Source organism: Mauremys mutica, chromosome 2, assembly GCF_020497125.1.
Source record: "Mauremys mutica isolate MM-2020 ecotype Southern chromosome 2, ASM2049712v1, whole genome shotgun sequence".
Lineage (NCBI taxonomy): Eukaryota > Metazoa > Chordata > Testudines > Geoemydidae > Mauremys > Mauremys mutica.
Window position 1 is genome coordinate 282,901,408 of NC_059073.1, and position 13,106 is coordinate 282,914,513.

General features: G+C 42.8%; 1 protein-coding gene across 9 annotated transcripts in view; it reads right to left on the reverse strand.

The window, feature by feature from the left end:
* The window catches only part of LOC123362874 (sodium channel protein type 5 subunit alpha-like), a 138,628-nt gene that overhangs the window by 29,090 nt on the left and 96,432 nt on the right, over positions 1 to 13,106 (reverse strand). For 7 of the 9 annotated variants that reach the window (XM_045003414.1, XM_045003413.1, XM_045003412.1 and 4 more), the window contains 3 exons: positions 9,212 to 9,337; positions 8,523 to 8,792; positions 7,161 to 7,214 (listed from right to left, as the gene is read on the reverse strand). In XM_045003414.1, coding sequence (XP_044859349.1) covers positions 7,161 to 7,214; positions 8,523 to 8,792; positions 9,212 to 9,337 — 450 coding nt within the window. Of the gene's footprint in view, positions 1 to 352; positions 671 to 7,160; positions 7,215 to 8,522; positions 8,793 to 9,211; positions 9,338 to 13,106 lie in introns of all 9 variants that reach the window. The other 2 variants (XR_006576614.1, XM_045003417.1) reach the window with 2 other exon arrangements.

Below are 13,106 nucleotides of genomic sequence, written 5' to 3' on the forward strand. Positions count from 1 at the left end.
TTAGTCAGTGCCTAGGATGCATATCATCAGGGCAGATAGATACTACGTATTCAAATAAATGCACAGAAGTTCAATACTATCTTCCTAGAATTTCCTTAATACCCAACATCCCAACCAGCCAATATATGACACAATGTAGGAAGAAATGCCACAGGAGGAGATTTTAAAGGCACAAATGCAGCTAGGCATTCATATCCAATGAAAGTCAACAGGAGTTATGCATCAAAATGATATTTGTGCCTTTGAAAATCTCATTCTCCATGTCCATTTTTTCAAAGGTGTATAAAATGACTGTTTCATTAAAGATAATTCATACTTTAATTGAATTAATAAAATAGTTTTATCTTCTTACACCTGGTTTTGGCTCATTTTTGTTCCTTTTCTCCTTATATATTTTCTCTAACACATTTTTTAAATATCCTTAAGTTGTTCTTCATTATTGTCTAACTACATGCCACCCATCTCTTTCCAGTTATTGATTTTTTTCTTCTGTGATCCTGGTTTTGCTTGAATTTTTTTAATCTACTTCTTGCTCCTTAGCAGCTTCTTTTCATTAAGAAATTTTACTTCAGTTTATTATTATGTATCTTCTTATTTTTCTTCTCTTCCTCTTTCCTGTGTACTCTGCTCTCCTAGTCCTTCCTTTCCTTTCACCCACCCATGTTGGGTTCTAAAAAGTGGAAGTTAAATTAAAAAGTGGAAGTTAAATCCTAGTGAGGAAAATAGAAAGGAGCATAAACAGTGGCAAATGAAGTGTAAAAATACAATTAGGAAGGCCAATAAAGAATTTGAGGAACAGTTAGCCAAAGACTCAAAAAGTAATAGCAAAAAAATGTTTAAGTACATCAGAAGCAGGAAGCCTGCTAAACAACCAGTGGGGCCCCTGGATGATCCAGGTGCTATAGGAGCATTCAAGAATGATAAGGCCATTATGGAGAAACGAAATGAATTCTTTGCATCAGTCTTCACAGCTGAGGATGTGAGAGAGATTCCCAAACCTGAGCCATTCTTTTTAGGTGACAGATCTGAGGAACTGTCCCAGATTGAGGTATTATTAGAGGAGGTTTGGGGAAAAAATGATAAATTAAACAGCAATAAGTCACCTGGACCATATGGTATTCACCCAAGAGTTCTGAAGGAACTCAGATGTGAAATTGCAGAACTACTAACTGTAGTCTGTAACCTATCATTTAAATCAGCTTCTGTACCAGATGACTGGAGGACAGCTAATGTGATGCCAATTTTTAATAAGAGGTGATCCCGGCAATTACAGGCCTGCAATCTTGACTTCAGTACCGGGCAAACTGATTGAAACTATAATAAAGAACAATATTGTCAGACATAGAGATGAACATAATTTGTTGAGGAAGAGTCAACATGATTTTAGTAAAGGGAAATCATGCCTCACCAATTTACTAGAATTCTTTGAGGGGGTCAACAAGCATGTGGACCGAGGGGATCCTGTGGATATAGTGTTCTTAGATTTTCAGAAAGCCTTTGACAAGGTCCCTCAACAAAGGCTCTTACACAAAGTAAGCTGCCACGGGATAAGAGGGAAGGTGCTCTCATGGATTGGTAACTGGTTAAAAGATAGGAAACAAAGGGTAGGTATAAATGGTCAGTTTTCAGGATGGAGAGAGGTAAATAGTGATGTCCCACAAGGTTCTGTTCTGGAACCAGTTCTATTCAACATATTCATAAATGATCTGGAAAAAGGGGTAAACAGTGAGGTGGCAAAATTTGCAGATGATACAAAATTACTAAAGATAGTTAAGACCCAGGCAGACTGCAAAGAGCTACAAAGGGATCTCTCAAAACTGGGTGACTGGGCAACAAAATGGCAGATGAAATTTAATGTTGATAAATGCAAAGTAATGCACAATGGAAAGCATAATCCCAACTATACATATAAAATGATGGGGTCTAAATTAGCTGTTACCACTCAAGAAAGAGATCTTGGAGTCACTGTGGATAGTTCTCTGAAAACATCCACTCAATGTGCAGCAGCAGTCAAAAAAGCAAACAGAATGCTGGGAATAATTAAGAAGGGGATAGATAATAGGACAGAAAATATCATGTTGCCTCTACATAAATCCATGGTATGCCCACAGCTTGAATACTATGTGCAGATGTGGTCGCCCCATTTCAAAAAAGATATATTTGAATTGGAAAAGGTTCAGAAAAAGGCAACAAAAATGATTAGGGGTATGGAACGGCTTTCATATGAGGAGAGATTAATAAGACTGGGGCTTTTCAGTTTGGAAAAGAGAGGGCTAAGGGGAGATATGATTGAGGTCTATAAAATATGACTGGTGTAGAGAAACTAGATAAGGAAGTGTTGTTTACTACTTCTCATAACGCAAGAACCAGGGGTCACCAAATGAAATTAATAGGCAGCAGGTTTAAAACAAATAAAAGGAAGTACTTCTTTGCCAGATGATGTTGTGAAGGCCAAGACTACAACAGGGCTCAAAAAAGAGCTAGATAAATTCATGGAGGATAGGTCCATCAATGGCCATTAGCCAGGATGGGCAGGAATGGTGTCCCTAGCCTCAACAGGGGATGGATCACTTGATAATCGCCTGTTCTGTTCATTCCCTCTGGGGCACCTGGCAGTGACCACTGTCTGAAGACAGGATATTGGGCTAGGTGGACCTTTGGTCTGACCCAGTAGGGCCATTCTTATGTTCTTATAACAGGCTGGTATTGATTTCCTGAAACATCCCACCCTGCTATCAGGTACTGGTCCTGCTGAGATTAAGTGGGTTTTGCAGACTCATTGAGGCAAGTTACTAAAGAAAGGATATAGGGCATTGAGACAGGCAGTGCTGAGGGAAGAACTAAAAAAAGCAACCAAGGCTGGGAAGAAGGTTTGGGTTATTCTTTGTTCTCTTTTTTAATAAAATCAAATCCCAGGAAGGGGAAGAGTTTGGACTTTCTTAAACTGTTCTACAAACACAGTGCACATGTAAAGGCATGTGCTGGCAAGGCCCCTATTTCAGGTCATTTCTCCATCCTTCCTATTCTCCTCCTGCTCTTCCCACTCCTCAACTTTCCCTCTCTTTCACAGGTGCCAGTTCTACCCTTTGTCACCTTTACCAGCTCCACATTTGACCCATTTTCTCTTTACCCAACCAATTCCTGGGTCAGCTCCCTCTCCTCAGATAAATTTCTGTTAGCAACTTCTGTCCTCATTCATCACTAATGGGTAATGCTTGAATCTATGGCATTTGGAGGTGCTCTAATATTGTAGAATTCAGGATTAAGCCCTGGCTTTCAGCTCAGGCCACCAGAAGTTTTTTAAAAGTTTTAGAAACACTTCAGCAAGTGATTATTAGCATTAAGACAATACATTGATATAAAATATAAATTTACCTTAATGACATTTATATGTCTAAGTCTCCCCTTAGAGAAAAAAATCCATTCATTACAAATTGTATTCCAGTCATTTATCAAACTACCAGGGTGAGTTGAATAAGGAGAGAAACTGCTAACCAAAAGAAAATTATTAAGTAAGATATTTCTCATTCTGCTGCACAGCTTCTCTGCTCATTCATCACTAATGGGAAATGGTGAGGAATGAATCACAGCAGTAATGTGGAAAGGTTAAGCAGAGTTTTAATTATTACTGGAGTAGAATAATAGACAGAAGTAGAATTCTCACCATATAAACCAACAGTTTTGGGATTTAATAAATTATGTATAATAAATTAATAGCACCTTCCTATCAGTGGACGCCTCAGTGAAGTGTAGCTTCTTTATGAATAGGGGAACTAATTCCAAACCCCGTCTTCGGAGGTAATGGCAACAATGAAGTCCAGCCCAGGCTTCTCTTATCTGTCATTCTGATTAATCTTGACACCTGAGGATACTCAGATGTGGTGTCTGATGTGCCTACCTAAAGAATTCTACTAGGGCTGTTTGTTTCTCATTGTTTTATGGTAGTTAGTTGTAGGACTCCAATCAACCATCCTGCAGAAACTGTAGTGTAGCTGAGATCACCAAAGCTTTGTGGTCAGGTTATTATTATTATTTATTATTATTATTATTATTATTTTTAACAGAGTAGCATTTAGAGGTCAGAGTTCCATTGTGCTGGGCACTTTACAAAGAGATAAATCCCTACCCCAGACAGCTTTCTGTTTCCCCTCATATCAGAAACTTAATTTGACCAGATCAATGAATGAAATTTTCTGGTTGAGTTCTGTCTGGATACTAAAAAGTATCAATAAGGCTAATGGAGAATCCCTGCTGAAGTACACTTCTCTTCCAATGCCTGGGGTGTTAACTGTAGGTGTTCCAGATCCATATGATGATGTCTCTGCTTCAAAAAGATTTGATCTTTTCTAGAGGTGCAACAGAAGTTCCTTAGCTATCAAGTCCCAAGTGCCTTCTGGGCCAGTGGAGGACTAGAAACAGGGGCGGCTCTACAAATTTGGCCGCCGCAAGCAGTCATGCCCGGGAGGCGCCCCCGAGCCGCGGGAGCAGCGGAACTGCCGCGGGCATGACTGCGGAGGGTCCGCTGGTCGCGCGGTTCAGCTGGACCTCCCGCAGCTGCGGGCGGTTAGCTGGTCCGGCGGCTCCGGTTGAGCTGCCGCAGTCATGCCTGCGGGAGGTCCAGCCGAGCCGCGGGACCACCGAACCGTCCGCAGTCATGCCTGCGGCAGGTCCGGTCGTCCCCGGGCTCCGGAGGACCTCCCGCAGGCATGACTGCGGCAGGTCCACCGGCGCAGCCTGCCGCCCCCCTGGGAAAGGGCCGCCCCAGGCGGGTGCTTGCCCCGCTGGGCTCTAGAGCCGCCCCTGACTAGAAAGGAGACTTTAAATCTCATTTATCCTTTTTTCTGTATCCTTTCTGTGAACTGTCTTAAAAGGGAGCAGATTCTTCTCTGGCCAGGACATTATTTTCATTGTCACAGAGAAGCTTTGACCTTTTGTTTTGGAGGAGATATAAACACTCATGCTCCAGTCATAAGCCAATCTCTTACTGGGTGGTAGGAGGAAACTTTCTCTGTGAGCACTGTAATTGCCTAATATGTGGTGCCCTGCACCTTCTTCTGGAGCAGCTTATACTGTCATAGACTGGATACTGGATTCAATGGACCACTGATTCAATCCCATATGGCTATGTTGATGATTGTGTTCAGATACGCCGCTGATAGAGCTCACAAAGTTAACTAAAATCAGATTTTGGAAATCTATCTTCCAGGTATGCTCCCCACCCTGCAAGGCTTGCTTCCATAATGAGCATGCAGTGACAAATGGGTTGGTTTTCAGCATGTTGTTTGTACTTATCTCCCCACAAAAGTAAATGTGGACGTCATCCAGGAACAACATCTAATTTTGCATTGCCTCAGGTGACTATTTCCATGTCCTCACAAGTAATTTCTGGAGGTACGTTTTAAGAAATCTCACTCAGGATTAAAAGGATTCCAGACATCAGCAATCCTAACCACTGGAGATAACTGGCTATGGATTGGCAACTGCCAGGAAATGGCTGATGCAATGAAATTTTGTATCTTTGCATATTTTTACCAGGATGTTAAAATTATGGCCACAGCCGTGCCTCCTTTGATCTCTGGGTGAGCAATCCTCCGTATTGAGTTTAAAAAGTTCTTGATTTTGAACAACGGTGAGTATAAATCTTTTCCAGCAGCTGGACAGTTATGTATAGATCTGTTTCTCTAGACAGGGCACTGATTGGCATGTTGTCCATGAATGCATATAGATGCATAACTTTCAACCTGAGCCTTGCTGTGACTCTACCAGCTATTTCATAAGATTCTGGATGTAAAGGATAGATCAGAAGGAAGAGTCTTGCATAGAAATTGTAAGCCCTCAAACAGAAATGCTCATTTTGTCTTTATCATGCTGAGAATTTTGTTGATCTGTAAAGAAAATTTATCTAGGTTTCCGTGGAAGCTACTGCTCCAAATTTTTTCCTTTGCTAAGGCATCAATCCTTTCTTGAATGCCCTTGGTAATGGCAGTGGCCAGCAGACTGCTATGCTGGCTTTAATAGTAAGGGTTGAGATCTCTCTATTTCAGCTACTGATTTCTCTAATGTTTCCCCAAACAGCTCCTCACCTATACATTTGGATGCACAAGATATCTGTTTGGGATGACTGATTGCTTTTCATAGGTGTAGCATGGCTTCCTAGTCACCACTTTAGAAGCCATAGCTCATCACAAATCACATCAAGGATTTTACTGGGACAAAAGCACAGGGATGGAGCATGCTTAGTCACTCTCTGGGCTTGGCAAATGCACAGTCTGGTCTGTCAGAATTGGAGCAGAGAAGTCCAGGGCTGTTGGCTTCTTGAGGAGGAGAAGGAGAGTGTGGATGTAGAGTAGTGTGGTGCAGGAGCTATTTTTTTACAGTGAGCAATACGGGAGCCACATGTTTTCATGCTCATGAGTGAATGGCTACTTGTGAGAGGGAGTGAGACTGGGAGAGTCTTTATGCATGTCTAGACTAAGAAAATAAATTGTGTTTAAAAACATTTTTAGTGTAGACAGGGCTTAACACCTTTAAAAATGTATTGGCTCCTGTAGAGTTGACCACAAACAGCTAACATGTTTTTAAATACTATCTATTTTGCTAGACAAGGCTTGAGTGAATGAAAGAGGGGAAGTAAATGAGAGGCAAAAAGAAGAGAGTGCGAATGAGGTCAGCTGGACTGAATTTAGGTCAGAGAGTGGGAAACAACACATGAGAATAAGGAATAAAAAGGAAGTGTATGAATGTAGGTGGTGAACAGCTGCAACCATATGTATTAAACATGTACCCAGTAATACTCTTATTGTACACATACAAAAGAGAGAGAGAGAAGGAACTTGGTGCAATTCCTCCAGGAGCTTTCCCTGGAGGGGCTGCACTCTGTTACTACCACAGGATCATACATCATTTTACACAATCTGGCCCTTAAAATTCTCTTAATGTAGAAGGGGTTTTGTATGACAGTACTCAAATTTGACAATGTTGTCCCTAATCTATCCTCTGAGTATTTACTCTTCCCATGTCTATTAATTCCTTATCTTTTTTAGAGTGTCCACATACTGGTATTTTCATCTTGATACAGCTAACTAGACTGAAAAGTGCAACACACAGCTAAAAAGGGGACAATGGCTATAATACAGAAAATTTTCATTTTGATTATATACATCACGTGAATCCACTGCAGCATACATAATGTCCATCCAGCCTTTAAAAGTTGCCTAGAAAAAATAACAAGCACATGATTATGAAAAATGTATTATATTTATTCTCATTAAAGTCAAAAGCACAGTGTTTTAAAATTAAATCATGGTTCAAGTGAGTTTAAATGAGCTGAAATAATTCTACAATGCTAAGGTGAAATGTTATTCACATACGCAAAATTAAAGAGTTCAGGTTGGAAGTATGTTTCAGTGGAATTCACGAATACCTAAAATCAATATTATCTGTAACAAAAAATGCTGCACATTTAAAAAAACCCCAAACATTAGAATATCTGGAAATTAACAATTATGGAAGCCCATGAAACAAGCTTTCAACCTTAAATATTTTAAAACTAAGTTATTTATTTGCAAATTTCCCATTTTTTGAATGAGCACTAAAAGTGTAAGCCAGGTTAGTGTATAAAAGAGGGAAGAACAGCTCTGACAGAGATAATGAGGCCAACAGATCAAAGAATGCCACTTCCCTCCTGAAGACTATAGCAACTCTGTAAGAACTATGGAAGGGTTGTGGGGGCAGAGTGAGTTACACCTGGGGGAGATATAGAGGTAGAGAACACCAAAGGGCATACTTTAAATGTTTTAAATGGTTTCAGTTTTAGATCTAGGAACTTTCTAAAAATTTAAAGTTTACAAGGGTAAGAGTCTAATTTACTAGTACCGCTAATGTCTTTTACTGGAATACTGGGTAATAATGGCACACTGGGAGGATGGACAATCTTGTGATTAAGGCATTGGATTGGGACTCAAGAAACTTGGATTCAGTTCTCAGCTCTGCCATTGACTTCTTTTGTGACCCTGGGCAGGTCACTAAATCTTTGTGCTTCAGTTCCTCATCTGTACAGTGATGATGATAATTTCCGACCTCACTGGGGTATTGGGAGGATAAATTAATTAATGTCTGTGAAGTGTTCAGATGCTACAATAGTCGGAACCGTATTAATACAACTAGGTAGAATACATAGATTATGCTACATTTTTTCTGATCTGTGCTAAATTTAACATTAGAATACAGAAAACAAAAGTGGATTCAGACACACTAAAATACAAACTGTCTCAGGTTTAGCACTCTTGTTAGAGGATTAAAACACATTTGATAAAATATGGCCCTGGGAATGCCTACACTCAACACAAAACATGCAGATACAATGCAGGATTTTAAAATGGTCAGAGTGGCTCAAATAGACATCATTTTCACAGTTAAACATTCTGACTTTTGGTTATCAGGATAAATAAAAGTACAACTATGACGGGGATGCCTGCCCAATACATCTCCCTGCAAAAGAAAGTGTTTGTAATAGAACTTACCACCTGTAGAAGAGCCAAGTACCCCATCCCAACATGATCAAAGGTGACTTTAGCATTCTCCCATTTTAAGGATTGACTCTGATTATGGATTTCACAGTCATTTCTGCTTTTAATTTGATCAATCAAATCACTTGATTTGTTAGTGCATTTCCAAAACTTTCCACGAAATTCTTTCACTCCAATGATGTTAAATGGGAGCCAGACAACAAGGCAGACAAGCATAACATTCATGATGGAAGGGATAGCTCCTACTAGGGCATACACAACTACCTGAAATAAATTAAATGAATGGAGTGGAAAAGAAATGTAGTTATAAAGCAATCACCAAAATATGTTCCCAAAAAAACGATTTTTGAGAACTTTTTTTTCATCTTTGCATCTATCAACTTCTCACTATTCATAAATTAGGCCTTTATCGTGGCTGGCATCTTTAAAGCCAATTTGGATCTGTTAAATATTCCTTTAAAAATAATTTATATATATAATTTAAGTAGGACTCTTTTTTAAAAAAAAAATCGATTTGGTTTTAGAAAAGAAGAATCAACTACATTTTCTGTAAAGAAAGTTTGACTGTGATCAGCATGAAAGACATACACATTCCAAAGGCACATAGTGTGCAGGGGACTGGACTAGATGACCTCTCGAGGTCCCTTCCAGTCCTATGATTCTTTGAAAATAGTTATCTATACCTTTATCCCTTCCAATCTGGATAAGGCTCGGAGGGGCCTCAATGCCCTCAGGGTTCTGAAAGACTTGATGTTTTGGCTGGCACATAATTCTGGTCTTTCCTGGCTGCTAACATTTATAAATGAAACCTGTGTAGATTGAATTGAAATTAAGATTAGCAATCACATCAGAAATGGTAAATGGAATAAAGGGGTTTACTGAATAGATTATAGTAGATATTCATGGCCTGAATGTTATATTTTTTCTTAGGGAATGAAATGGAGTATACATGCCTGTTCTTACTGTACCATAATTACTCTCTAACCCAGGGGTGGGAAAATTTTGGAATTTGTATGGTGGGCCATGAATGCTCATAAAATTGACGGTTAGGGTGCAGGAGGGAGTGAGGGCTCCGACTGGGGGTGCGGGATCTGGGGTGGGGCCAGAAATTTGGAGTTCAGGTTGTGGGAAGGGGCTCTGGGCTGGGGCAGGGGTGTGCGTATGAGGGCTCCAGCCAGGGGTGTGGGCTCTGGGGTGCAGGAGAATGGGACCAAGGGGTTTGGAGGGTGGAAGGGGGATCAGGGCCAGGGCAGGGGGTTGGGGTGCAGGGTCTGGGTGGCACTTACCTCAAGCAGCTCCCGAAGCAGCAGCATGTCCCCACTCCAGCTCCTACATGAAGGCAAGACCAGGCAGCTCTGCACTCTGTCCGGTCCACAGGTGCCACCCCTGCAGCTCCTATTGGCCATGGTTGCCAGCCAATGGGAGCTGTGGGGGCAGCGTGCAGAGCCCTCTGGCTACCCCTACTCATAGGAGGCAGAGTGGGGACATGCTGCTGCTTCCGGGAGCCGCGCAGAGCCACCAGCACACGTGGAGCGGGGCAGACCCCGCTCCATGGCAGGAGCTGGAGGGCTGGATTAAAACATGTCAAGGGTCAGATGTGGCTCCTGGGCCGTAGTTTGCCCACCCCTCCTCTAACCCTTTCTCATATTCATCTACAAATAATAATTCTGAACTGTAGAATAAATCTAAAATTAGAAAATTGAATTAGCTTAAATTTGGTTAAAGAAATCTGTGTTGCAAAGAAAGGCCCTAACTAGATTGGTACCAGGAGGCTTTGTATCTCCTATCTCCTGTCCTGAGGAGATGATGGTTCCTCAGGTGGTTCAGATTCTCCTGAGGAAGAGAAAATTGAGTCCATATCTGTCAGCAGTACTCTCAGTTCTGATGGAGGAAAAACACAACTGGTAGATGGAAGAGGGGATAGACTTCTGTCATAGGTAACAGCTCCTGGTGGAGTCAAAATCTCCCCAGTGAGAGAAGACAGGAGAAACTGAGGCTTGGGAAGAGGAAAAATATCCTCTGGGGTAGTTTAAGTCTCTGTCCTCCCTAGATTGTGAGGGGTCCAAACTGCTCATGCTGACAGAATCGGCGGAGGGAGACTCTGTGCTGACGGTAGATGAGACCGTGACAGCACCATTGGCAGCTGACTCTCTAGCTGTGCTGGAACCGATGGATCCTGGTGTTTTGGGCTTGGACGGTACAAGTGGTAGTGTCACTGGCTTGGTCTACACTACGCGTTTAAACTGGTTTAAGGAGCTTAAAACCGATTTAACGCCACACCCGTCCACACTAAGAGGCCCTTTATATCGATTTAAATGGCTGTTTAAATTGATTTCTGTACTCCTCCCCGACGAGAGGAGTAGCGCTAATATTGGGATTAACATATCAGAATAGGGTTAGTGTGGCCACAAATCGACGGTATTGGCCTCCGGGAGGTATCCCACAGTGCACCACTGTGACAGCTCTGGATAGCATTCTGAACTCTGATGCACTGGCCAGATACACAGGAAAAGCCCCGCAAACTTTTGAAATTCATTTCCTGCTTCCCCAGCGTGGAGAGCTCATCAGCACAGGTGACCACGCACAGGTAACAATGCAGTCTCCTGAGAACTGAAAAAGAGCTCCAGCATGGACTGCACGGGAGGTACTGGATCTGATCGCTATTTGGGGAGAGGATTCAGTGCTAACAGAACTGCGTTCCAAAAGACGAAATGAAAAAGTATTTGAAAGAATTTCAAAGTCTATGATGGATAAAGGCCACAGCAGGGACTCATTGCAGTGCAGAGTGAAAGTTAAGGAGCTCAGACAAGCCTACCAGAAAACCAAAGAAGCAAACGGAAGGTCCGGTGCAGGTCCAAAAACATGCCACTTCTACGCTGAGCTGCATGCAATTTTAGGGGGCTGCGCCACAACTACCCCACCCCTGTCCGTGGATTCCGAGGTGGGGGTTGTAATCTGTGCCATGGCTGAGGATTATGCGGACGGGGAAGATGAGGAGGACGAAGAGGATGACGAGCTTGCAGAGAGCACACAGCACTCCGTGAGCCCCAACAGCCAGGAGCTTTTTCTCATCCTGACGGAATTACCCTCCCAGCCCTCCCAAGCCACTATCCCAGACAATGAAGCCATGGAAGGGACCTCTGGTGAGTGTACCTTTGCAAATATCAAGCATTGTTTTTTAAGCAAGCGTTTTTTAATGATTGATTTGCCCTGAGGACTTGGGATGCATTTGCTGACAGTATAGTTACTTAGAAAAGTCTGTTAGCATGTCTGGGGATTGAGTGGAAATCCTCCAGGGACATCTCGATGAAGCGCTCCTGGAGGTACTCCAGAAGCCTTTGCAGAAGGTTTCTGGCCAAGGCAGCCGTGTTCCGACCACCATGATAGGACACTTTACCATGCCATGCATGTAGCAAGTAATCAGGTATCATTGCATGGCAAAGCATAGCTGCGTATGGTCCCGGTGATTGCTGGCATTCAAGAAGCATCCGTTCTTTATCTCGCTGTGTTATCCTCAGCAAAGTGATATCGTTCAGGGTAACCTGGTTGAAAATCAGGAATTTAAGTAAGGGGACACAGAGATGGCCATTTTCCTACTGGGTTCGTGGACTGCAGCAGCTTAAAAAAAATCCTTTCCTACACGTAGCCAAGCGAGGGGAGGGGAGGAGTGAAATACCGATGATCTTTTTCACGTTTGGTCAGCGGGGATCTTCCCAGCTACCAGCCCCGCGTTGGGGGTGGGAGGGGAGGGGTGGTGATTAGCAGTGAGCTTGCATGGTATTAGCCATGCGTTGGGGGGAGGGGTAAATCACGGCAGAAGCCGAAAGACAGTGGCTTACCATGGCCGCATGCAAGCTGAATTCTGATGCCCGGACCTGTGTCTGTGAGATCTGTAACCCCAGAGCTGCAGGCGCTCAGTATTAAGATGAAAAATGCGACTTTGTAGGGAAATCACATGTGCTATGTAAGGTGAATAGTGCTGTTCACTGTGAAAGAGTATAACCATTGTTCTGTAAAATGTATCTTTTTAAATACTTCTCTCCCTCATGCAGCTGCAAATTTTTCAAGCCTCCCTACTCCATCCCAAAGGCTAGCCCAGATAAGGCGGAGGAAAAAGAAGACGCGAGATGAAATGTTCTCAGATATTATGGAAGTTACACGCAAGGAAAGAGCTCATCTGAATGAGTGGAAGGAGGTGGTATCAAATTACAGGAAAGATGCCAGTGAACGTGAGGACAGGAGGGACACCCGAGATGAGAGATGGCGGCAGGAAGATCGGCAGGAAAATCAGAGGTGGCGGCAGGAAGATCAGCGGTGGCAGGATGCATCTCTGGGGCTGCTGCGTGATCAAACTGACATGCTCCGGTGTCTGGTGGAGCTTCAGGAATGGCAGCAGGATCACAGAGTTCTGCTGCAGCCCCTGTATAACCACCCTCACCCCTCACCATGTTCCACATCCTCCTCACCCAGACGCGTAAGAACGCGTGGGGGGAGGCTCCGTGCACCCGCCCACTCCACCCCCGTGGACAGCCCAACCAGAAGGCTGTCATTACTGTGAAATTTTTTTAGTGGCCTTCT